The 27,256-nt window shown below is 39.3% G+C and overlaps 1 protein-coding gene across 4 annotated transcripts in view; it reads right to left on the bottom strand.

The window, feature by feature from the left end:
- Positions 1-27,256, bottom strand: part of ZFAND3 (zinc finger AN1-type containing 3) — a 398,518-nt gene that overhangs the window by 39,279 nt on the left and 331,983 nt on the right. For 3 of the 4 annotated variants that reach the window (XM_069073600.1, XM_069073601.1, XM_069073602.1), the window contains one exon: positions 15,859-16,026. In XM_069073600.1, coding sequence (XP_068929701.1) covers positions 15,859-16,026 — 168 coding nt within the window. Of the gene's footprint in view, positions 1-7,000; positions 7,222-15,858; positions 16,027-27,256 lie in introns of those variants that run through there. The other variant, XM_069073603.1, reaches the window with a different exon arrangement.

The following is a 27,256-nucleotide window of genomic DNA, read 5'->3' as shown; positions in this document are numbered from 1 at the left end:
CACATTTCTCTCCTTCATGAGTCTTTTGGGATTGACCCTATATCACTGCATTGCTGAGAAGAGTCCAGTCTATCAAAGTTGGTCATCACACTTTTTTTTTTTTAAGAAAAGCTTGGAATACCTTTCCCTGAGAGGGAAAAAAAAATATTCTGAAAAGTAAATTACATAACCAATTCCTGTTTCTAATACTAGTTGTACATAAAAGGTTTTGAAAAATTAAACTCTTTTTTCAAACCAAGTTTCAGTAGTCAGATATAGTCTTAAAAAAATGCTAGTCAATACTTGAAAACCATTAGTCCTCAACATTCCCTCATCTAACTTTCACAATGTCAAGCATTTACATGGTTTTATTAGTAATCTAATTTTCACTTTTGTGTTGGCAACCATGCACATTCGCAGTTATGAACAGCAGAGGAAAATAATGAGAGGTATGTATACACAAGTTTATATACAAAAAAAAAAAAAAAGAGGAAAGTATTCATAAAAGTGTTTGTGAGAATTGCACCAGAAAGAGCCAAAGTAACCTCCTAAGTGCAGGGAATTGGAAAATAAAAGAAGGAAAAAGTTACATTTGTGGGTAAATGAGAGGGGTGGTCACTCCAGCCCTCTCTCTCTGGAGTTCTTAAGCAAGTGTCCAAATACCTCATCCCACCATGCTGGGGTAGGCCAAGCTGCCACAGGTGGGATTTTCCAGCTCGAAAACACCAGGAAGTTTCATCAGAGAAAAACTACTGAGTGATAAGGGTAATTAAGGATGGCAAGTATTGCCCTTTTCCCTTTTTTACCTCATCTTCTGAAATCACTGCCCCTTACCTCTCCCTGCCCCTCCTCTCTCTTATATTTTATGGGTAATTGTGTGGTTTTTGGTGTTAGGGAAAGTATGTATTATCAAAATTAATGTTTTGTTACAAAGAATTGGGCACAGAAAAATGTATTTTCAGCAATCTCTAGTGAAAGATTATAGTTTTTGGCGGTTGTGTGAACTTAATTCCCCATTTTTCATAAATTCAGTATATCAACATTCTTGTTTTTGACTTTTCTGCTGTTTTCTGGGAATGTTACCCCCACAAAAATTGAGGATTCACTGTATATTCTCTGTTCACAGATTACAGAGCCTATAGAAATTTGCTGTATATTCTCCTCTAAAGAACTCAAAGAAAACAAGGACCTCTATGTACAAAAAAATGATTAGTAACTCTTTTCATGGAAGCCTCAAATTAGAAAGGTGTTTCTTTTGATAATGGAATATTATTGTTGCAAGAGAAATGGACAATTTTAGAGTAAAGTTGGAAAACTTCTATGAACTGATGCAGAGGGACAAATGCTGAGATAGAAGAACAAATTATATGGTAATAACAACATTATACAGAAAAACAATGTTTAAAGACTTTAGAACTCCAAAAGAACGGAGATGAAGCATTACAGCTTACCTCCTGTCAGAGAGGTAATGAATTTAAAATGCAGTAAAAGATATATTTTTTTCAGACATGGCAATTATGGGAATTTATTTTACTAAACTATGCATCTATGTATTGCAGCCTTTATTTTTCTTTTTAAAAGTTGCTCATGTGGGGAGGATAGTGGGAGAGATAGATTAATAAAAAATTAAATATATAAGGGATGGCTCTCAGGAAGCAGAAGTCAGAGAGAGGAAAAATTAAGTGATATAAAGACATATCAATAAAAATTCATTTTTTTAAAGGGGGGGAGGAGAGCAGTGTATGGATCTGGTTAAGGGCCTTTAAGGGTCCTTCCAGTTATCACATTCTATGATTTTATTCTACTTCATGGAAAGTGTTTAACATATAATTTTTATGGAATGCTAGAAGGGGAATATAATTTACTCAAGTAAATTCTAAGGGACAATCCCATGTTCCTTCATTGTCCTTTAATTTGGCAATATTAAGTTTTATCTTTCAATAAGTGGGTCATCACTGAGAGAGTTTAGAAATTGTTGTACAGATACAAAATCCTCTTGCAACTAATGTTACCCTCCAAATTTCTGCTTAACAAAAGATTTCCAATCTCCAGATGACCTTTCCCCTCTGAGTATTAGCTTCTTCTACTTTCTCTTTTGAGGAAGAAATGAGGTTTTTTGGTATGTGTGTGAATATAATTATGGGTTCTTACGGTTACCATCAGAAATTGCAGCTATTCAATATACTTGTAAGAACAATTACAGAAGCAGGTGCTCTAAGTGAAAGGCAAAGTGTGGGAACTCCATTTATGCCACTCTTAGCTGTTCCCATCAAGGCTCTGGTTGTTACAGCAAGAGGAGAAATCTGTTAAACCTCGGTTCTCCCAAGTTTCCACTATTTATCAAAAGTGGAAACTATGACTGATTCTTCTGAATAATTCTATTCTACCTTATTAATGATAAGATAGCTTCTAAATGGAAGAAAAATTAACACTGAGTAAAATATGGCATTTTCAAAAAAATTCCTGGACAACCCAAGGCTATATATAGACAGTCTCCTGCTATTCAGTGACAGATGATGATGATGATAAACTCAAAAGTTAATGGTGCTTAAAGGTTTATGGAACGTTTTCTCTCTAGCTGTGTTGCATCTCATGCAAGTTTTATTTCTATTTTCCAGGTGAAGAAATGATATCACATAATGTGGCTATGTGACCTGCCCACGGCCATACAAGATTTCTTGAATATATAGGGAAGAAGTTTTCACATTCTAAAGTAAAAGGCTACCAAGAGTGTGGATTCAAACCTAGGGCCCTTAATTAAGTCTAGAGCTCTTTTCACAACACCAAGTGGCCTCCCACACACCTGTTTTTGCTTTCTCTTCGCTCTTCTCTCTCCCTTCTTCCCCCGCCCCATGTTTTCTGGGAGGTGCTCTTTCCATGCTACACAATTTTAGAAAGGGAATTTCCTCAGAGACTTATAGCTTTGGACAAAGGGTAGTGTGAAAAGCCTTTTGCACAAAATTTCGCTGTTCTGGTCACTTTGGGGTGCCACTTGTGTGTAGGTAGCAAAGGGTCAAATCTATTTGGTATCAGACTAAAATTCTCCAAAGATTAAACTAAGAATAGAGTCTCCAATTTAGTTGAAGAATATAATTAGTAGTAGTGGTAGCTGAAAACTCAAAGAACTTTTCCCAACATTTCAAATCACACTGCATAAACTCTTTGGAGGGTTTTGTAGTGAAGGTCAGGGACACCTCTCTTTCCTCCTTTTTCTGCTTTTCCAAAAGCAACCATCATGTTCACTGAAAATAAATATTCTAACTACTCTCTTTCTAGCAAGTACTGGAAAAACTTCTCTCTATAACTCTTTGTAAACCAATGGATCCCCCTAGCCCCATAGGGGTGGTATCTGTTTATATAGTCATGCTCTGAACATCTAGCAGAGGATGAGTGTTCCACTTATAATAATTCTACCTGAGAATTCAAATTAAATTTCTAAGATAATCAACATATGCACCCCTTTGCATGTCAACTTTTACTGAAGTAACAACCTCCTTCACAGGATTTTTAAAAATAAAGTTCTTTTAAAACATTACTGCAAAGAACTATTTAAATATGAGATTTTGTAGCAAGAGGCAAACAGGGGACCCCATAGAGGATCTTGCACACAAGGCTCTTTGAAAAGGGTTATTTTTTTTTTAAATTATATTTTCCTTTAGAGTTAGGGGGTACGCTATTAAATTTTTGTAGCTCACTCAAACCAATCTATCACCAATAGATTTCTGGGTCCAAATCAAATCATTCTACTAAAAGTTTGTGATTAAGTGAACATGTTGCAAACTGATAAGAATAAGAAAATATGGTTTGCTTGGGTGTCAAACTTTCTTGTTAGTACAAAGGTAGGCCATGGTAACAACTGTGCTCTGAGATATCGCCATTTACTCCCTCCAATCTTTTGAGTAGTGATAGCCAAGATCAATGTGAATTGAACCAAGAATCAACCTATCCTTTTCCCCAGTCATCACCCAGGATATGACCACTGAAGCCCAAGAAGACTTATGACTCCAGAGGTATGAGCTAAAGTTATTACCTGGGGCTCTTACTGTGATTGCAAAATTTATTCTAAAAACATGAAAAGAAGTTGGATTGCTCAGAAAATTAGTAAAAGGCTTCAAATCCTAAAAGGAGAGAAGCATATCTTTTAAGTCACTGTCCAATTAAGAAACAAGTAATAATATATGTCATTGTCCCCTGCCCTCATCCCATGCTGGTGTTTTAAAATTGATTGTGTGGCTTAGAGAAGCAAAGTATATCAGGATTAAAAAAAAGTCCTGCTACCATGCCAACCAAGATCTGTATGAAGAACCTACCCCTAGTGACCCCAATTCCTTTCCAGAATTAAAAGGCCCATGGCTCAGCAGCACAACAGAATCATAGGTAACTCTGGTTAGAGTTAAAGGGCTAAAGGGTAAACCATAGCAGAACACACTCTAGAGTGTTCTTGTGTTGTTGATTTGCTTCCTGATTGGAAAGTAAAATAAATAAGCACATTTTTATTTTCCAGACTGAGAAGGCAAATTATTTATGCAACATAGGAGATCACACCTTAGCCTCACCCACATACCTTGTCTAATCAGCAGCTGGAGTGATTTCATAGGAAATGGGTGTTACTTGGGTATTGTTGATTTAAAGGTTACCCAGTTACAGGGAGGCAGACAATTGAGAATTCATCTTAAAATTTCACCTACTCACTAAAGCCTGTAGAGTGTCTTTGCAATTAACAATTCCTATCACCTCTCCCAGTTCCCTGTGTGAGAAGGCTGGGAACTCATCTTACAAATTGCTCTTTTGAAGATCAAAGGGAAGCTGAATGTGTCTGTGAGCTCTGGATGAGATTGTAATTTAATGCAATTTTTAGAGAAGGCTTGACTGGCAGTGTGTTTGGATGACAGCCCTAGGGCGGAGGATTCAGGGGAGCTTGGGCCACTCTTCCCTTTGGAGCATTTTCCCTGCCTTTAATTGGCACCTCATTAGAAATTAATGAAAATGACATCCTCTGTTCTTCCTGCTTTAGGCACAGAATGCTACAAAAAGGCCCATCACAATTCATAACACATTCAATTTATATAGCAATGGCTCTTAAGCATTATTTATGAGATGTGAATTTCTTGTCAGCAGTTAATAACCTGTAGAGAGTGGAAAGGGATTGGAAGAAAAAGATTGTGAATGCATAAAAAAGATTTCTATGTTGGAAAAATGTTTTGTTTGAGTTTAAAGCAACTTTTTGAATTTTCTCTTTCAACAGTAAATTATTGTGTTCCCCACCCTATTCCCTCCCCCCCCCCCAACTTTTCAGGACAGCTAACTGAAGCTCTACAACACCAACATGATCAATGAATTGGGTTTTACAATGATAGCATTCCTTAGAAATAATCCTAAGAGTTAAATATTTACCTAACATTGTCTGGTATTTTCCACAAGGTTATTGTCTTCTCTTAAGAAAAGTCATGTCAACTACACTGAGCTGGAGATTTTTAGGGAGAGTAAAAACACAGCAATGTGGCACAATGGATAGTTGGACCTAGAGTCAGGAAGACTCCATCTTCTTGAGTTCAATTCTAGCTACAGACACTTATTAGCTATGTGACTGGGCAAATCACTTAAGCCTATTTGCCTCAATTTCCTCATCTGTAAAATGAGCTGGAGAAAGACATGGGAAACCACTGCAATATCTTTGCCAGGAAAACCCCATATGGGGTCATGAAGTGTTGGACATGACTGAAAATTGACTGAACAACAACAAAAATATAATGCTGGTGGGTGGTCCAATTCACATTCTCAACTTTCCCTAAGCAACCTCATACCCAGGAACTTTGCTTTGCCCTAACTAAACCCACCTGCTTCTAGTGGAACAGTCAAGCTCCCCAAACAACAATCAAAAAAGACGCTATTTCTGTCCTTCACAAACAGCCCATTTGGATCTGTGGGGAATACTGATTTCTAAAATATCTCTGTGACAGCTCTAGGAATTCAAGACTCCTAAGTGTGACAGCGTGATGAACCACACAAGAATGTAACAGAGACAGCCAAGGTAACCAGACCTGAAAGGATACAATATCATCATTAATATGCACTCTAGATACTTTCTACAGGTGGTTTTGTGAAGCTACCAAGTAAACTGGGAAATATAGCTATAGCACTACTGGAACATTTGGTGTTGAAATGTGAATTCTTGTTTGCCAGAGGCAAGACAGCAAACTAGATGGACCACCTTGCTTGATCCACTATGGCAAATCTGTATAATAGTAAGGACTCAGCTATTCTTGAGACAGGAATACAGGCATATGACATAAAGAAAAATCCTATGTTTCTAATATGGAGCTGAAGGAACATGCTGGGCCAAACAAGTTGGAGACAGCCTTAAAAACAGCTGTAACAGGTAAAGTGATGATACAAGGAATGACTGTAATGTGGGTATCTTGAGGAGATAATTAGGCTGCTTAAGGAGCTTCCTTAGTGAAAACTAAAGCACAGATTCAGGGACCAAGTCTTTGGAAAAACTGCCATGAGACCCTTAGGGCTTCAACAGCTAGACACAGAGCATGCCAGAATGCGGATACCAAGAGCAAACATCCAAATCTGAATAAATGATGATACAGCATATGTGTGGGACACCAATTACATAGGAATCAAGCCAGAAAATAAGGTACTGTTGTATGGTGGAAAGTGTTGAACTCAAGAGTGTTAAATCCTTGCTCTGTCATCTATTACTTAACCTCTCTGGGACTATTTCCTCATCAATCTCTTAAGAGATTGGACTAACTGTCCTCTAGGGACCCCTATGATATCTATGACTGTATATCTATCTATTGTATATTCATGTATCTACTGTACATTATCTATATCTGTGATGCATAAAGACATGTATATCTGTAACTGATTAATGAACAAACATTTATTAACTGCTTATCACATTCTGGGCACTGCACTAAACACCTGAAACACAAAGACAAGAGTGTAACAGTCGCTAAGGGCAGAGGGAGACAAAATTTACACACATGCATGCATGTTTTATAAACTATTTTTGGGAGGAAAGAATGCACTAGCAGCTGTGGGATCCTGTCACTGGGTAACCTCTGCTTCTGGACCATGTAATCTGTTCTTTAATTCTCTTATCCTGCCTACTTTCCCATTTATAGGAGGATTCAATTATAAAACTAACAGGTAAGAAGTTTGATTTTTCTTGTTTTCTCAATGTGGAGTAAAGGAGTTAAGAGATTAGGGGGAGAGAAGGCAGGTCACCTGGAAATAAAAAAAAATTTAATTAAAAAAATTAAAAATAGACATTAAATAGTTATCAAGTGCCAAACCCCACCTTCCCCCAATAGGGATATAGACTAGAACTTTGATTTCACTAGTATAAGGAACATCCAGGTAAGGAAATTCCTTTAACCAATGAAGGGTGGCACCTCTGCTACATTCAGTCTTACAGAATTGACTGGGTGCCTATGGCACTATGAAGTGACTTGCCTATGGTCACAAGTCCAGTTTGTGTCAGAGGTGAGACTCGAACCTAGTACACAAACCAAAGTTACCCTCTGACCACACTTGAGATCCCCTTGGTTTGTGTTCCTCTTCACCTGGTATGTATGATTCCTTGTATGAAGGGGCTTGGTCACTTTGGATTCTCTTTATACAGCTCCATCTGTACAAGCTTGCAGCTGACAGATTTACTTTCTTAGAATGAGAATTTTGGGCAGAGTCAAGATGGTGGAGTAGAAACAGGACCTCTGTGCGGCTCCAGCTTCCACCCTCCCCAATCCATGTAAAAAGGGGACTCTAAACAAACTTTGGAGCTGCAGAACCCACAAAATGACTCAGAGAAGCTAACTTCCTGCTGAGGACAGCCCAGCAGGCCGGCAGGAATCAGCTAGCACAGGGCTCTGGGAGCCGAGCCAAGGCCAGCATGAGCCCGAGGTTTTAGCCCCAGGGTGGGCCTGACTGGCCGCTGGCTGGAGGGACTCCAGATCACCAGCAGTTGTGGCTGTTTCCAGATTCATCAACACACAGATGCAGAGGACAAAGTGAGAGGTCAGTGCAGTCTGGACTTTGGGACCAGTAGTTGGGAGTACAGTTGGCCTCTGAGCTGTGGCCGTGCAGCCACTGAAACATGGCAGCTTCAGCTCCTGGCTTGCAGAGTGTAGGGGGACCAAGCAACCAGTCTGAGGGGTAATCACTCTTGCTTTAACCTGCTTGGATCTGGACTGCAGTCTAGGGTGGAGGTCTTGGGGGGGCATGACCAGCTTGCCAAAGAGTGTGGAGGGCACCCAACTAATACCTCTGGCAGCTGAGAAAACCCCAGCATTTGGGACAAAAGCTCCCCTGTCTGGTGGCAGAGTCCTACTGTGGCAAAAAGCCCAGGGGTCAAGTGACTGAGGGGGCGACATGACCAGACAAAGGAAGCAAAACAAACAGAAGACTCCAACATTAGACTCCTATTTTGGGGACAAAAAGGAGCAAAGCATGGAAAAGGAAGAAGACAGTGAAGTCAGAACTCCTGCACCAAAAGCTTCAAAGGAAAATACAAGCTGGTTACAGGCCATAGAGGACCTAAAGAACCATATAAGAGAAGTGGAGGAAAAATTGGGAAGAGAAATGAGAAAGATACAAGAAAATTACAAAATGAGAGTCAACAGCCTGACTCAGGAAAATCACACCTTAAAAAGCAGACTGACTTCAATTGGCAAAAGAGGCTCAAAAAGGCAATGAGGAGAGGAATGCCTTGAAAAGTCGAATTTGCCAGATCGAAAAAGAATCTCAAAAACTCAATGAGGAGAATCGTTCCCTCGGATTTAGATTGGAGCAAAGGGAAGCTAGTGACTTTAAGAGAAATTAAGATGATGTTAAACAGATCCAAACAAATGAAAGAATAGAAGGCAATGTGAAATATCTCATGGGAAAAACCACTGACCCATAAAATAGATCCAGGAGAGATAATTTAAAAATTATTGGACTACCTGAAAGCCATGATCAGGGAAAGAACATAGAAATCATCCTCCAAGAAATTCTCAAGGAAAATTGCCCTGATGTTTTAGAACCAGAGGGCAAAATAGAGGTTGAAAGAATCAACCGATCACCTCCTGAAAAAGATCCCAAAAAGAAAAGTCCTAGGAATATTATAACTGGGTTCTGGAATTCCCAGATCAAGGAGAGAATATTACGAGCAGCCAGGAAGAAATAATTTGAATATTGTGGAAACAAAATCAGGATAACACAGGATCTGGCAGCTTCTAAGCTAAGGGGTCGAAGGGCCTGGAATAGGATATTCCAGAGGGCAGAGGAGCTGGGATTAAAACCAAGAGTCACCTACCCAGCAAAACTGAGTATCATGTTTCAGGGGAAAATATGGTCATTCAGTGGAATACAGGACTTTCAAGCATTCTTGATGAAAAAAACCAGAGTTGAATAGAAAATTTGATATCCAGATATAAGAAGCAAGAGAAGCATGAGAAGGTAAACAGGGAAAAGATATTATAAGCCACTGATGAAAGTCGAACTATTAACATTCCTACATGGAAAAGCGATAATTGTAACTGATGAAACTTTTCTCAGTATGAAAATAGTTGAAGGGAATAGAAAAAAAATGTATGCATATGTCTATATTGGAGGGTATACGGGTGTATGAATACATGTGTGAATGTGTGTATATATGCTTACAGGTATACATAGATAGAAGGCACAGGACCAATTTAACAGGAAAGGATGATACTTAAAAGATGAAATTAAGAGGTGAGAGAAGAATATAATAAAAGGAGACGGAGAGAGACAGAATGGGGTAAACTATCTCATAAAGAAGAAGCAAGGGAAAAGGGTTACAATAGAGGGGAAGAATAGGAAGGCAAAAGGGTATGGGTCAACCTTATTCTCACTGAATTTGGCTCAGGGAGGGAATGAAATACACACTAAATAGGGTATCTCACGCTACAGGAGAGTAGGGGGAAGGGGATGAGAGGGGGATGATGGAAGGGAGGGCAGGCTGGGGGGGGAGGGAAGATGGAAGCACTCACTTTCGAAAACGGACGGGATCAAAGTAGAGAACAGAACAAGTGGGTGGTGGGATAGGAGGGAGGGAAATATAGTCAGTCTTTTTTTTTTTTTTAATGCTTTATTAACTTCTGATTTACTTCATTCGTTTCTGCCAGACTTTGAGTTACAAATTTTCTACCCGATTTTCCCCTACCCACTGCCCCAAAATAGCTGTCCCACAGGATATCCCCTCCTCCAATCTGTTCTCTCCTATATTTTCTCCCATACCCCTTTCTACTTTTACAGTGGATCTCTAAGCCTCAGTGCCTGTATATCTTATTTCCCAATTACATGTAAGATGGTATTAATAATAGTATATAAATATATACACACATACATATATATACATATATGTATATATTTGAATATTTGATTTTATAACTTTCAATTCCAGATTCATTCCCTTCCTTCCTTGTCACCCACCCTTACTGGGAAGATATACAGTTCAGTATAGGTTATACATGTGTGGCTAATGCAAAACAATAACATAGTAGATATATTGTAAAGGACTGACTATATTTCCCTCCCTCCTATCCCACCTCCCACTATATCTATTCTCTACTTTGATCCCATCTATTTTCAAAAGTGAGTGCTTCTAACTTCCCTCCCTCCCAGCCTACCCTCCCTTCTATCATCCCCCCTCTCATCCCCTTCCCCCTCTATTCTCCTGGAGGGTGAGATACCCTATTTAGTGTGTATTTTACTCCTTCCTCAAGCCAAATTCAACGGGAATAAGGTTGACCCATTCCCTTCCTATTCTTCCCCTCCATTGTAACCATTTTCCCTTGCCTCTTCTGTATGAGATAGTTTTCCCCAATCTGTCTCTCTCCATCTCCTCTCATTATATTCTTCTCACCTCTTAATTTCACCTTTTAAGTATCATCCCTTCCTGTTAAATTGGTCCTGTGCCCTCTATCTATGTATACCCATAAACATATATACACACATTCACATATGTATTCATATGCCCATATGCCCTCATATATAGACATATATATATATATATATATATATATATATATATATATATATTTCTATTCCCTTCAACTACTGAGAAAAGTTTCATAAGTTACAATTATTGTTTTTTCATGTAGGAATGTAAACAGTTCAACTTTGATAAGTTCCTTATGATTCCTCTTCCCTGTTTACCTTCTCATGCTTCTCTTGCTTCTTGTATCTGAACGTCAAATTTTCTATTCAACTCTGGTTTTTTCAGCAAGAATGCTTGAAAGTCCTCTATTCCACTGAATGACCACATTTTCCCCTGAAACATGATACTCAGTTTTGCTGGGTAGGTCTGACTCTTGGTCTTAATCCCAGCTCCTATGACCTCCAGAATATCATATTCCAAGCCCTTCGATCCCTCAGTGTAGAAGCTGCCAGATCCTGGGTTATCCTGATTGTGTTTCCACAATATTCAAATTGTTCCTTTCTGGCTGCTTGTAATATTCTCTCCTTAATCTGGGAATTCTGGAACCTGGCTATAATATTCCTAGGAGTTTTCTTTTGGGGATCTTTTTCAGGAGGTGATCGGTGGATTCTTTCAACCTCTATTTTGCCCTCTGGTACTAAAGCATCAGGGCAGTTTTCTTTGAGAACTTCCTGGAGGATGATTTCTAGGTTCTTACTTTGGTCATGGTTTTCAGGCAGTCCAATAATTTTTAAATTATCTCTCCTGGATCTATTTTCCAGGTCAGTTGTTTTTCCCATGAGATATTTCACATTGCCTTCTATTCTTTCATTTGTTTGGATCTGTTTAACAGCATCTTGATTTCTCACGAAGTCATTAGCTTCCATTTGCTCCAATCTAATTCTGAAGCAATGATTCTCCTCATTGAGTTTTTGAGATTCTTTTTCCATCTGGCAAATTTGACTTTTTAAGGCATTCTTCTCCTCATTGCCTTTTTTGGGCCTCCTTTGCCATTTGAGTCAGTCTGTTTTTTAAGGTATTATTTTCCTCAGTCAGGCTGTTGACTCTCATTTTGTAATTTTCTTGCATTGTTCTCATTTCTCTTCTCAATTTTTCCTCCACTCCTCTTATTTGGTTTTCAAAATCTTTCTTGAGGTCCTCTATGGCCTGTAACCAGCTCGTATTTTCCTTTGAAGCTTTTGGTGCAGGAGTTCTGACTTCACTGTTTTCCTCCTGTTCCATGCTTTGCTCCTTTTTGTCCCCAAAATAGGAGTGTAATGTTGGAATCTTCTGTCTGCTTTGTTTCCTTTGCCTGATCATTTTGCCACTCAATTACTTGACTTTTGGGCTTTTTGCCACCATAGGACTCTGCCACTAGACAGGGGAGCTTTCGTCCCAAACGCTGGGGTTTTCTCAGCTGCTGGAGGTATTAGATGGGTGCCCTCTCTGAGGTCTCCACATGCTCTGGCAAGCTGGACACACACCCCAGAACTTCCACCCTAGACTGCAATCCAGATCCAAGCAGGTTAAAGCAAGAGCAATTACCCGTCAGACTGGTGCTTGGTCCCCCTACACTCTGCAGGCTAAAGCCTGGCTGGCTGTGCCGGTCTCCGGCTTTTCACCCTGGGGGCAAAAGCCATGCACTCCCACTTACTGGTCCCAAAGTCCAGACGGTACTGACCTCTCACTTTGTCCTTTGCATCTATGTGTTGATAAATCTGGAAATGGCCACAGCTGCTGCTGATCTGGAGTCCCTCTGGCCGAGGCTGGTTAGGCCTGCCCTGGGGCTGGGCTCGGCTCCCAGATATGCTGCAGTGGATTCCTGCCAGCCTGTTGGGCTGTCCTCAGTGGGAGGTTAGCTTCTCTGTGTCATTTTGTGGGTTCTGCAGCTCCAAAGTTTGTTTAGAGTCCCCTTTTTACATGGATTGGGGAGGGTGGAAAGCGGAGCTGCAGGAAGGTCGTGCTTCTATTCTGCCATCTTGGCTCCACCCCCTATAGTCAATCTTTTACAATATATCTACTTTGTTAATGTTTTGCATTAGCTACACATGTACAATCTCTACTGAACTGCTTATCTTCCCAGTAAAGGTGGGTGACAAGGGAGGAAGGGAATGAATCTGGAATTCAAAGTTTTAAAATCAAATGTTTAAAATTGTATATACATATATACTATTATTAATACTATCTTATATGTAATTGGGAAAGAAGATATACAGGCACTGGGACAGAGATCCACCATGCCCTACTGGAAAAATCTAAGGGGGCATGGGAGAAGATATGGGAGAGAGCAGACTGGAGGAGGGGATATCCTGTGGGACTGCTATTCTGGGGTGTGGGTAGGGGAAAAACAGGGAGAAAAATTGTAACCTAAAATCTGGTGGAAATTATGATGTAAATCAGAAGTTAATAAAGCATTTGAAAAATGAATAAAAAAAAGAATGAGAATTTTGTACAAAGCTATAATTGAAGAGCTTTGTTCAGGATGGTGGATGGAATCATGACAGGCAATGCAGTGGAAACTGGTGTTTTCCCTTTTTTGATAAGTCTCTATGAAGAGGCTGGGGTCTATTCCTTTTCACAGTCTTACCTGGACAAAGAAGTTAAGGTTTCTTTCTTTCTTTTTTTTTAAAAGCAATTGGGGTTAAGCAACTTGTTCAAGGTTACAGGGCCAGTTATTTCTGGGTGTAGTGCTAAGTATCTGAGCTCGGATTTGATCCCATGTCATCCCAACTCTGGAGCTGGTGCTCTTACTCACTGTGCCACCTGACCTCCCCTAAGCAACTGGGGTTAAGTAACTTGCTCAAGGTTACATGGCCAGGTGTTTCTGGGTGTAAGGTTTCTTTTGAAGACACAGGATTCAGTCAGAACAGCTGTCCCTATAACTAACAACCCAGCAACTAATTTTACCTGCCCTATCATTAGCAATGCTTGGCAATCTCTTGAACAAACATTATAAGCAGAAACACAATCTAGTCACTTAGTCATTTTTGTATTTTAAAGCAATGTTGCAAGTTGAACTGTCACCATAATTTAATTCTTTGGAAGTTTACGCTGGGAGATGCTTTCTGCTGAAGGTCAGCAAAGGAATGACCCTTACAGCTGCTACCACTATGCTTCTCATGAAGAGGGAGAAGGAAAAGCACAAAGCTGATTTTCTCACAGAATGGGTCTGAGGCTTTTAATAGCCATGGCTGGCTCAGCCTGATCTCCTGTAGCTCTAGCTGGGAGGCAGATGTTTTAAAAGCAGGAAATAAAACCAGACCGTGAGAAATATGCTGGCCTAAAATACTGTAACTAGCAGATTTTTGCCCTTATGTGACATGATATATGTGGCCAGAGGGAGAGGAGGGATGAATCTAAGTTTTTTACTGCTATAGTTAGGCATAAAGTTTTTTATACATTATCTTGCAGTAATTATAAAGAGTTGGCATTATACACTAGAGTATACACATAACACTCCAAAAGAATATATATATATATTTTTTAAGCAATCAGGGTTAAGTAACTTGCTCAAGGTTACACGGCCAGTTATTTCTGGGTGTGGTGCTGAGTGTCCAAGCCCGGGATTAGATCTCCAGGTCGTCCCAACACTGGAGCCGGTACTCTTACTCGCTGAGCCACCTGGCCGCCCCTAAGCAATTGGGGTTAAGTAACTTGCTCAAGGTTACACGGCCAGTTATTTCTGGGTGGGTGCTAAGTGTCTGAGCCCGGGATTCGATCTCCAGGTCTTCTCAACACTGGAGCCGGTGATCTTACTTGCTGTGCTACCTGGCCGCCCCTCCAAAAGAATATTTTGAAAATATTTCTGAGGTGTTAGGCAAGAAACTCCAAAGTATGCTAGAAAGATACTAATATTTCTAATCAAACTTTTCTTTGAAAGTAACTTGGGGGGAGAAATTGTCTATTTAAATTAAGTAACCTGGTCCTAACACAAGTTCATTTAATTTGCTATGTATGGCATTCACTCAACTGTTTTGGTTTGCTTCTAAATGAGAGAACTCAGACTCAACTTTCCCCACACTGGAAGTGGGAAGAAAATCTGACAGTGTGGGGAATAGGGAAAACTTCAGAGCAGTCATCTGTAAGTTAAGTACCACAAATGTAAAGTCACTTGCATTTCATAAGTTGAGGAAGGCAACACTGTGAATTTTAAAAACAAAGCACAAAACCCCAAACACCTCTAAAGTAGAATGGGAGATAAATGAGAAAAGCTGCCAGTCCACTAAAATTTTAATTAACTTCTGAATAGATACACCTGCCATCACCTTCACTTTCGTGATGGTCACTGCAATGGCACAACCTAAAAAGGCATTACACTGTGGCTGCCTGAAGAATAAAACTCTAAATGCTAGAAGTCACATTTCTCATTTTTATTAAAGGTCTTCAATGACCTCTGGCATGGTCTTTTTTTCGGGTCTAGTTTAGTTTCTACCAGGCTTTGGCTCCACTTGCATAGCTTTTTTTAAAAAAAGTGTGGATTTGACATTCTGAGGCATTATTCAAGGTGCAGTCAATTTGGGAGCTGTGGTGAGTGTGAGACTAGTATAGTATTCATAATGACAAACCAATAAGAAATCAACAAAGGAAAAATTCCTATTAGGAAAAGTCTGCCTGTGAGCTCTGTATTCTATGTGAAATGATCAGGACTTTGAGGGAGGAGAAAAGAATCTACTAATATGAGTTCTTACAGGCTGTGTGTCCTATAGTGGGCCAGAACCTGAAGGGCTGTGAGACACACACTTGGTAAGCTGAAGAGTGGCCCCAATCTATAGAGAGGACCGCATTTGGAAGACCATACTGCAGAGAAAGGACAATGACTTGGGTCTTACTTTTTTGCAACATTTCTCCTCCAGGATCTGTATTTGTCAAGCCATGGGGCTGACAGCACTCACTCTCTAAAAAATCTTGGCTCTCACCATACAATGGAGGAGGAGGGCACTCACCACAGCGACATGATCCCAGTTCTTGTTGGACCAGCTCAAGTTTCGTCTGGCACTGGAAGCAGCGGCGCCGACTCTTTTGTTTAGAACGGCCAGCTTCCTCAGGTCGGTCATTGCTGTCCAGTAGCCTTGGTCGCTTCACTGGGGAAGCATCACTCTCAGACTGTGAATCTGCTCAGAACACAGATGTGGAGACAATGTTAACCCCTGGCCAATGAAGCGGGTGAGAAAATTAAGGTTCTATCCTAGGCTGTAGTCAGAACTCAGCAGGCAGGATTTCTAGGTGTCAAGATACTTAAGATTCTGATTTTACCTAATTTCACTATTCAATCTCATGGTAAACATGTATCTCTAGTCCTTTTTTTTTGATGGGGGTGGGGAGGTGGAGCTTAAATAGAGTTTCAAGGTTAAAAAATTTCACAATACTTTAGTATTTGCTGTGTTGACCATTTGGCTCTGAAGATCTGGTTATTAAGCACTCTCTTTTCCTACATAAAATGTTTTAGTCTTGAAGGCAGATCCCTATATACCTCAAAGCCCCAGCACAGTGCCTTGCTTGGTGCCTATGAGCCACTATTCGTACCCCAGAAATATTTTATCAGTGATAAAACCTCAGACATGTCTAACTGTGTTCACCAAGTGTAATTATTCTTATACAGGTGAAGATAGGGATTCTCAAGTGACAGTGACTTGTCACTGCTGTAATTTAAAACCCAGGTCTCTTGACTTTAACACTACTCATTAAACTCTTTTTGCTACTGATTCATTTCTTTTTTTAAGGTGAGGACTTTTATTTTATTTTTTTGCTTTTTGGAGGGCACTTGGGGTTAAGTGATTTGCCCAATGTCACATGGCTAGTTTTTTTGTTTAGTTTGTGTGTAGTAAGTGTCTGAGGCTGGATCTGAACTCAGGTCCTCTTGACTCCAGGGCCGGTGCTCTATTCACCTGGCCACCCCTACTTGATTGATTTTTGACTTGGAGAGCTAGGTGGTGCAGTAGTTAAAAGTACTGGGCCTGGAGCAGGAAGACTCATCTTCCTGAGATCAAACCCAGCTTCAGACACTTACTAGCTATGTGACCCTGGTCAAATCACTTAATTCTGTGTTTCAGTTCCTCATCTGTAAAACGAAGTGAAAGAAATGGCAAACCACTCCAGGATCTTTGCCAAAAGAATACCCCAAATGGGGTCATGAGAAGAGTCCAACATGACTGAACATTTTCTGACTGTTCATCTCTTTTCCTAGCTAAAAAGTGCTAAGTCAGATGTTTCTACTGTATGTAAACAATGAGGCATTTGGTATTAATGCCTCATAGTAACTGGGAATTTTACATTATCCTCTCTGCTCTGCTAAACCTGAAATCAGCAAATATTTAAGAAAGAAGATGCGTTTATTTCACATTCTAAAGTGAAAGGCTACCAAGAGACAAAAGTAACACTGGTATCACAACACTAGTAGTAGTAGCTACTGCTGAACCAACACCATGGAGGCATGCTGACAACACAGACTATACAAAGTATTGTTTTTTAGCCTTAAACAAATTAAAATGCAAAAATGTTCATTACCCACGCAGGTTACAAATGCCACCCATGTCACCTAAGCAAAGGTAGTATGATTTGCCAAATTACATAGCCCCCTACTGCAAACCTACTTAGTATTTTTTTTTTTGGCCTTTTTTTTGCAGGGCAATTGGGGTTAAGTGACTTGCCCAAGGTCATACGGCTAGTGAGTGTGTGTGTGTGTGTGTGTGTGTGTGTGTGTGTGTGTGCGTATTAAGTGTCTGAGGCCGGATTTGAACTCAGGTCCTCCTGACTCCAGGGCTGGTGCTCTATTCATGCAAACCTACTTATTAATAAGTCAATGTTGCCCGCTGCCTGTACAAAACAGGGAGAAGAATAATTGCAGTTTCAAAAACTTACCCCTTGAGAATTCCCCATGTATCCAATACAAGGGCTCCTTTTAGTGAGTCATTCACACTAAGCATTTTATTACAGGAGGGTAGTTTAACATCTGTTTTTTTCTGCCCTCTCTTTAAGTAAACTCATCCTTACTCTTTTATTTCACGAGCCTTTTTTTAGACTCACCATGTTGACTACAGAATACTGCAGGCCTGTGTAATGACAAGCAAAGTAGTACTTTGCTGCTTGTTTCAGCTATTCAAGTGCCTCTGGGTGTATCAGTATACATTGTGTTGCCCTTAATAGGCCTAAGGGAGTTTGGATATCCTCTCAGCTCTTAATAGGACTAAGGTCATCTCATGGAGCCCACGGTGGGAGGAGCTTGCTGAAAGATTGGAACAGGAAGGGTGGAACAGGAAGAAGCAGAGCAGAGAAAAGCTCTAGAGGACAAGCTGGGACCAAGCAGAACTGAGAAGAAGAATGCTTGTGATTTCGGCTTTGTAGTACTCTGTCTGTTGGTCTGTCAGATAAAAGAACCCTGCCTGTTGTTGTTAGACAGAAGCCCTGAAAGAGGACTTTACTGCTGTTACAGAAGCTTTGAAAGAGGACTTTACTGTTGTTACAGAAGGCCTGGGGCTTTACTGTTGATTTGTGTTATTTTGTCAGACAGAAAGTGAATTGAGATGATACTACTGGAAATGTGTGTAAATACTATTGTGGTTCTGCTAAGCTTTGTCTTCCTAGAAACAGGAACTTTGAAGAGCTTAGAGTGCAGCAGTAAGCTGAAGTATGAAACAGGAACAGAGAGCTGCCTACGTATGAATCCAGACAAGAGTTGGGAGCAGTCAGTCTATGGAAGAGGAGCCATGGGATTTGGAAGTCAGCCTTGAGTTAAGATGAAAAAGGACTTTACTTGGGTACTCTGTATTGACTGATGAGATTATGACTTACTGTCATAGTGACCTAGGGGTAGATGGTATTTGTACTTTCTACTACCCCTAAGGATGACTGGAAGCCAGCCTCAGACTCAAGATGAAAGAAGACTTTACTTTGGTACTCTATATTGACTGATGAGATTGTGACATACTAAATGATATGTTTTGTTTAAGACTATGTGGACACCTTAGTAATAAGTTATTTTATACTGCTGTGAATGTTGTGCTTTAGTTTCTTGAATGTTATGCTTTAGTTTATTGCTCAATAAACAGAGAGTTGACTATACTATGCAATTAGCTCCTTAAAGTTATTCACAGCAGCAGTCCTTGGGAGAGCAGCTCATGATTGGCTTTATAGCCTGCACAACTTGTGACCAGTGGGGCACTTGCAACATGTCAAAGGATTTCAGGTGTAAATGTAGAGGAAAATAGCCTTTGTTTACAGAGGAAATCCTCTGGCATACTGCAAGTGGCCATAAAGCAGCCCATGGGCCGCAGGTTGTGTAGCCCTGGAGTATTGTGTGAATACCTCTCAGGCCCTGTTGTAAATCATAAACTATTTTTTTTCATCTCATTTAGTTCTTCCCATAATACATGACATCTCCTCTTCAATACAAACCAACAAAACAAGTCTGAAGAAAACAACTCAAAGCAAGTTCAGTCTGTTTCCTAACTCATGAAGGGAGCTGCTTAGGGCCCAAGTAAGGATGCCTAACTGTTGATGTGGCTGAGGCTGCCACCTTACAAGTCTCTTATGGTTCTTCCCTCCCTTTCTCTATGAGGACAACAATCTAAATGTAAATGATTACACAGCAACCAGCCAAACAGGATTCACCATATACACCTAACACTGCTCTCCAGGGGGTCTTTTTTCACAAACCAGCAATGGTGCCATTTGTATTAATAACCTTATTTAGATATGCTTTCTTAAAATAGATAAATTATGGAGGAAAGGAAATAGGAAAAATGTGTTTTGAGATGAAGATCTAAATCTGGAACACACTATAATCATTTCCCATGGGGGAGGGGGAGTGCCTAAACAAGATGATGGAGAAAAGGGGGGAGAAAAAAGACAAGATAAAAAAATGGAGCCTTCCCAAGATGGCCTATAAATGTTGTTATTTTGAGGAGGCAAGCAAGCAAAGCACTTGAAAAGGAGGGAGGAGCAGGCAGTACAGACTAGAATTGTCTTTAGTCATGTCATTAGACAACAGAATTAAGGGAATCCCCAAATCATGTACATATTTCAGATTGAAAGTTTGTTTTCAAAAGCAGTGGTTCCATAAAACTCCCTTTAAGGTATCCAATATGACATCTAACTGCCTTCATGTCCTAAGAGAATCTTCAGAATGATGAAGGCCAAGAAATGAGCTATATAAGTACAGGAAGGAGAAAATGTGGCTAGCTAGCAGATCATGTGAGAAACAATAGAGGGGTTTTAGTGCAAGTTCATTGTTTTCAATGCATAAACATCCTAACAAAGATAATGTAGTCAGAGAATGAATAATATCATGAATTTTTATTTAGAACAAAGAAAGAAGAGTTTTACTGTACTTTGCATTTGTCAGACCACATCCTGTAGTATAGAAATTGGAAACCATGTCATTTGAGGAATGGTTGAATGAACCGAGAATATTTAGTCTAGAGAAGAGTTGATTTCTCAACAGAATACTTGACTTTTTGAGGGACAGCTGAAGAGGGGGTGTTTCTGGTAGGAGCTGAACTAGATGGCCTTTGAGGTTTCTTAAAACTCCAAAACAATTTAATACTACCAAAAAAATTAAGCTAAAACAATTTTCTCTTTTTAAATAAACAAGGCAATTATCTCTAGGAAGTTATATGAAACAGAAAATAATTTTATTATATATAATTAAAATTTTTATAATTGAAATATACTTTGAAATTACTTGCTACTCTGGCATTAAGCTGCAAGTTGGTAAGACTCCTCACAGGTAAGTGGACCAGTCTAATCTTGCTGCTTTTCAACCCTTCTTGGGCCACTACCTAATAAGCCCACTAGAAATATGATAAAATGACTCTATGTTGAATTTTTCCACCATTTTTAGTTCACATGTAGCACAGAGACATTCACTCTTAATTCAGCCCAAAACAGACAGGTATGGGCTTCCAACACTAGGTTTGGAAAGAAACCTTCCACAGGTTTCTAGCTGTACCAACTGTCATCTGGAAAGGTTTTAAACCTGGTCCTCATCATTCCTGACAATTACAGTGCTAAGCCTGAAACCAACTCTAAGATGTCCAAACATATGAAAAGTAGATGTGGAAAATTTTGACAACAAAACAAATGACGTGCCATTAACTGAAGTTGTTCATACTTTATTAAACCAGGGAAATATTCTCAAAACATTAATGGTATTTCACTTGCTAACCTTTAGAAAAAACTTTTTTTTTCCTGAGGGAGGAGAGGCCTGTCACAAGATTTCTATCCTGGAATACTTTCACTTAGTAGGTTTTCTATGAACTGAATGCTAATGCCCTCTAATGCCCCCTCTACTGGAAATAACAAGATAAAAATTATTTTAATAGTCTTTGTAAAAACATACTTCACATGCTTCCATTAAAGGTGACTATGTCATAGATAACTGTTCAGAAAAGTAAAACATCCTTTGGCATTTTCTCATCATTCAATTTAGTGTTTTAATTAGAAGCTAATGAAATAAATAGTGGTCTTCGTGATCATTGTGCTTGCAAAAGAAATTCAGATCTCCTCTGCTAATTAGTTAATAACACTATATGCCATGGGGTAGGTTGCCTATATAAGAGAAAGAGATGTCTAGTACAGGGGCTTCTAACTGCATAATAATGGGCTAATAATTCAACTATTCAATTATAAATTTTATGTCAATTAGAAAATGGCTAAAAGATGGAAAAGACAAAAAACAAACCCAAAACAAAACTAGATAACACTAAAGAAATGAATTATCTTTTTCTTTGGATAAAACCAAAGGAATCATGGTCTTCCTTTGTCAGACTGGAATAAATTTAGAGGGCTTTGAATTTTTGCTCACAAATTCCACCCTGGTTACTGTCAATAACTTGAACAACAAAATGGGAAGGGGAAAAGGAATGACCAGAATGTGTACTTGTATATACATCCATATAGGGAGAAGCAGAGAGGGAAGGTGAACTTTATTCCATCTTACACAGCTCTGATTGTTGGAAGAAATAAGTTCTCATGAGCATGTTCATTAGACACAGCAAGCCCTGTAGAAAAAGGTTAAAAAATTCTTCCACAAGCAAGAATTATCAGTGCTTTTCACAGAGATCTAACATAGCAAATTTCCAAACATATACTTTTGTAGATAACAACATCTGGCCAGAAGATATCATATCTGTATGTGGAAGGACTAGTCCCCACTAATGAAACCACCTACTCACAAAGTTTTCCTGATCCTATACAAAAATAAATTGACCTTAGTATACATTCCTCTCCACTTTCCTGACTAATGCTTAATTGAATGGGAAAGACATCAGATCCTCATCAAAAGAAAGGAATGAGTAAGAACAATAGTATGATAAAGAGAATAACAAGTCTTCATCTATTTATGGTTTTCTCCAACTCCCAGCCACCCTCATATCTTGAAAGCAATTTCTCTTAAACTGGTGATAGACAAATATAGTAATTTTTTAAAAATGTAATCTCTTTGGAAGAGAAAATTTTTCTAAATATAATTTTCCAGCTAAACTCAGAAAAATGTGCAAAAGCTCATGATTTGGAAACAGTTTAACTAGAAACCTTGGGTGAAGACAACAGTCACTTCCTTTAAAATTCTGTTTCGTCTTCAACAGAAATTCACATTTGTTCCTTATTGTCACTGTTCTTGTCTTTATTACTCGTTTTCCCTCCCAAATTCCCAAATAAATTGTGTCAGGCCTGTCAAAGTTGAATCTCAATCTCTCTTAATCTCCCATCGATGTTGGAGTTGGCAGCCTGCATACACCTGGGACTGCTAAGCACTGCTGTGGCCTGCCTGACATCTCAGGTGGGCCTCTATACAAGCTAGCACTCACGATTCAAAAAATGAGTGGGGAAGAAGCCAAACACAACAATGGGAAAAAAGTCCTCCTTTGTGCCCTTCCCCCTGCTTCCCTCTTCTTACTTCTAAGAAAGAAAGATGAATCTGTTTAATCTCGGGCTCGATGACAGCTTTTGAGGCACTCAATCAGTTTTTTTAGAACCTATCACAGTCTCTTGACAGATTGACATTTATGATCCTGACTGCCTGTGCAAACATCAGTAAGAGAAATAATTAATGAACCCTCACACATCACTGCTGTCTCTCCTCAGACCATTTAAAAGAAGCTTAAGCTGTTAAAACCTCTGTCCATGAAGAAAATGACACTCACTGAAAAAACTGATAAAGGAGACTTCAAAAATTCTGTTTTATAGGCATTTTCTTTCTGTTCTGTCTCCCTATGCTTGCGTGGTTTACAAAATAGATGCACGGATTAGAATCATGGCCTTCCTAGCATTTTACACTCTGCTATGAAATTCTTTAGGAAAGAAAACACTCTGATTATCCATTTTTGTCAAATAGGGATTTCCCCCCATTCCTCACATTAATACTTTCCTAATGTCTCCAAATGAACGCATCTCAACTTAGGAATAATATGTTTGTTAACTGTCAGGAATGATATAGGCAAGGAAAAGAGTTAAGTCTTTGGAATGGGAGAAGCCTGAACACTCTGTGGAAAAGGCTGTCTGTTTTCATTAAAAAGATGATATGGTGACAGATTTGGCTTCAAATATTGGTAATTGGATCCTAAGATGCCATGTCCTAGATCACAACTATTTTAAAGGTCAGGTGTTCTCAAACTGCTAGGCAGTGTTACTTTAAACATTAATCATTTTTCCCCCCCTTGAGGGATGGAGGAGGGAGGAAGGGCATCCTATTTTCCGGATCTCTCTTGTTAATAAATATATTTGAGTAGCGTGCTTCCCAAGGAGTCTGAAAGTGTCTTTCTGTTGAAACCACAACACTGTGATAATAGCTTCTAACTCTTGCTGCCTGCTAAGCCCTACAATCTGTTCTTCCTTTGCTGGGGTCAGAAAACATTACTAGGGTACACCTGTGGTGCTTTTCAATTCCTCTTAATTAGACAGACAGGCACTGACTCTGCTCTCTTGGGGATACTCCTGGCCAGCTAGGATATGTGGTGTCCTACTCAATGTAATTAAAGGACAAGTTTTCTGATGCCTTTGCATCATCCTACTATCCATTGTATTTTTGTGACTGTAGGATTACAGAGGTTGGTTCTTTAAGTGTGTTAAATGTTTTGTTTAGTTTTGTGGTAAAACATAAAGAGCACCAAAGCACACCAGCAACATGAGACATGATCTCTGCTCTTCAGAAGACAAGTACCCACATACCCAAAAGATGTATTTAAAGCCTTTGAACTAGGGCTCTCTCCTCCTCATAGCCTACCATTGCTCCCTTCCTACTCCAGCTAAACACGAAATCTGCAGGTTGCTTTGGTGGCAATAGCCTGACATCAGAAACAAAGGATGATGACTTCACCAAAGGATCAAACACAGGAAAAGCCAAAGAGCTGGGGGGGAATAAAAGGATAAGTGGGGAGGAAAACGTCTCTGTAAAATATAACCAAGAACTATGGCATCAGAGACATAGCCTGGGAGGGACCAGAAATTACAAACCCATTTTATCTATTCTCTGCCACATTCTAGACTAGGAATATACTGACTGATATCATCATGAGGCTACAGGCTGAATATAGTCAAGGCCAGGCATAGGTGTGCTCAAGTTTCACATCCCAAAGGCATAAGAGAAAGGAATTCTATTATTCAAAATGCTTCCCAACTTTAGGCAAGTTTAATCAACATAGGTCCACTTCTTCCCTTACCTTCCATGCCCACCAAACAATGCAAGAGTCTAGATATGATATTTATGTACCCAAGATGCTTTTCTGTTCCTAGAGGAACATATTTCTCACAAGATAGAATAGTACTAGGGGCAGCCAGGTAGCACAGCGAGTAAGAGCACCAACTCCAGTGTTGAGAAGACCTGGAGATCGAATCCCCGGCTCAGACACTTAGCACCCACCCAGAAACACCTGGCCGTGTAACCTTGAGCAAGTTACTTAACCCCAATTGCTTAGGGGCAGCCAGGTGGCTCAGCAAGTAAGAGCACCGGCTCCAGTGTTGGGATGACCTGGATCAAATCCGGGCTCAGATACTCAGCACCACACCCAGAAATGGCTGGCTGTGTAACCTTGAGCAAGTTACTTAACCCTGATTGCTTTAAAAAAAAAAAAGAATAGTACTTAAACCATAGGTGGCAGGAACAATATAGTAGAAAGAACTCAGAAGATTAAGGTTCAAATCCAGATTCAGTTACTGGGCCTCTGTTATAATGGAGAGACTGGGGATATGGGGGTATAGAAGGGAGAAATGAGGAGGGAAAAGACTAGATAAGACCTCTAAGGTAAAATAAAATTAAATAGAAAAGTATTTTAAGAACTTTTAAGGACCATATAAATATAAGCTATTACTTCTCTTCCAACTCAACTCAATTCCTATGACTGTGAAAGGTTGAGTATCCTCTTGTTTTTTGTTGGTTTTTTTCCAGGTCAAAAAGGCAATTTCAGTCTTTAAGAAGACTTAACAGTTACTGTTTGCCTACTATAAGCTGTACAAGAGACCTAACCAATGTATATACCTGTTTTGTTTTGTTATCACTTAGAAACATAAAGGTTCAGGGGAACAATGGTTGTTTGTTGCCGTAGGCTGGTTATTACCACATAAAGCTAGTGACGATCTTTTATAACTAGATAGGAGAAAAACTGACCAGTAGTGAAACAGAGTAAATAAACAAATAATAAAAGACAAAGCAATTATAATTACATTAAAAAGCTTTTTCATATTTAAAAACAATGTAGCTAAAATAATAACTACTGACAGGAGTGGGAGGGGGGAATCTTTGCATTAAACATCTGATGAGAAACATTGTGATGTAGAGGGGAGAGAGCAGACTTCATGGTCAGTAAAACATGGCCTGCCTGTGACACATACTGGCTATGTGACCTTGAATAAGTTACCTAACTTCTCATCAGTTCCCCAAGAAGCTCGCTAAGACTATAAGTTGTAGAACTGCCAAAATGTGTCAGAGGAGGAACTTTTCTCATTAGGAATTATGCTACACCACCACAATCACAGATATGTATCACCATCCCCCTCCTCCCCAGTCCCTACTCCCAAATCTCTTCGATAGTCCAGCACCCAGGGGCGACTAGGTTGCTCAGTGAGTAAAGTGCTGGCCCTCAAATCAGGAGGACCTGAGTTCCGTACCAGCCGTGCCCTCCAAAAGGCAAAAAAAAAAAAAAAGTCCAGCACCCCAAATTTAAAGAGAATTGACATAAATAAGATTTTAGTTTCATTCCTCAATAGACAAGTGGTCAAAGGAAGCAGTTTTCACAAGGAAAAACAAATACCATCTGAAAAGCTTTTCAAAATTATGACCCCCAGATATACATATTAAAATTACTAGGAGGTATCACTTTACAGTCACAAAACTGGGAAAGATGATTCAATGTTAGTGGTACTTTGGGGGAATAAGTATGTTAATGTACTGTCGGTGGAAGATTGATCTGGACTGACTGTTTTGGGAAGCAATGTGGAATTAAACATAAAAAATTACCAGATTATTTACACCTTTTGAAATAGTGATCCAGTATTAAGTTTCTATCTCAAGAGAGTTACAGATGGGAAAAAAAGACCTGTCTTTTTTTTATATTCATAAAATTATAAAATTCATTTTATATTCATAAGGGTACTATTTGTAACAGTAAAAAATTGGGGGGAAAACCCCAACTACGTGTCTGATGTGACACATTAGAATGCAAGCTCATTGAAGGCAAGGATTGTCTTTTACTTTTTTGTATCTCTAGTGCTTAGCAAGGTGCCTCGCATGTAGTAGGTGCTTAATAAATATTTACAGACTGAGAAAAGATGGTTGAATAAATCCTGATGTGTGTGTGTATGCCATCACAAAAGTTTTAGTGCAATTTTAACCATTAATGGTGTTAAACCATTATTGGGACCCTCTATATATGTACAATGGATAATTAATTACAGTGTAAGGGACAGATAAAAAGAATTCTAAGAATTACTGAAAACTGTTTGAGGAGACAGATGAAAAAGCAGATGCCAAACAAGAATATACAGAGCAAACTTCAAGTTTAAGTGACAATATTATTCTGGTAATGAGGATGCTGTTATATTTGCCTTGTTAAAGTACACATCTTTCCATTCTTTTAACAAAGGGAAAATTAGAGGAGGTTATGGGGTACACATATTAATATTAAGTCAAACACACTCTTGAGTTGTTTGACTAAGGAGTTTTCAGGAAGAGTAATTTGTGGCTGGAGTGTTGGTGTCCGTTAGCAGTTTCAAATGATTTATCAGTAATGAAAACGAATTCATCCTCCTTCTTCCAAATGACCTCAACACTTTCTGATGGAGGGGTCCTAGGATTTCAAAGAATTTTTAATGGAGAGGTCACAAGTATTTTTGCTATTTTTTGCATAAAGT

The sequence above is a fragment of the Petaurus breviceps genome, unplaced genomic scaffold (genome assembly GCF_028583685.1).
Source record: "Petaurus breviceps papuanus isolate PSGF00001 unplaced genomic scaffold, PetGlider_PUasm1.0 90865, whole genome shotgun sequence".
In the NCBI taxonomy this organism is placed as follows: domain Eukaryota; kingdom Metazoa; phylum Chordata; class Mammalia; order Diprotodontia; family Petauridae; genus Petaurus; species Petaurus breviceps.
The sequence above is the reverse complement of the archived record's forward strand: the minus strand, read 5'-3'. Positions and strand labels throughout refer to the sequence as shown.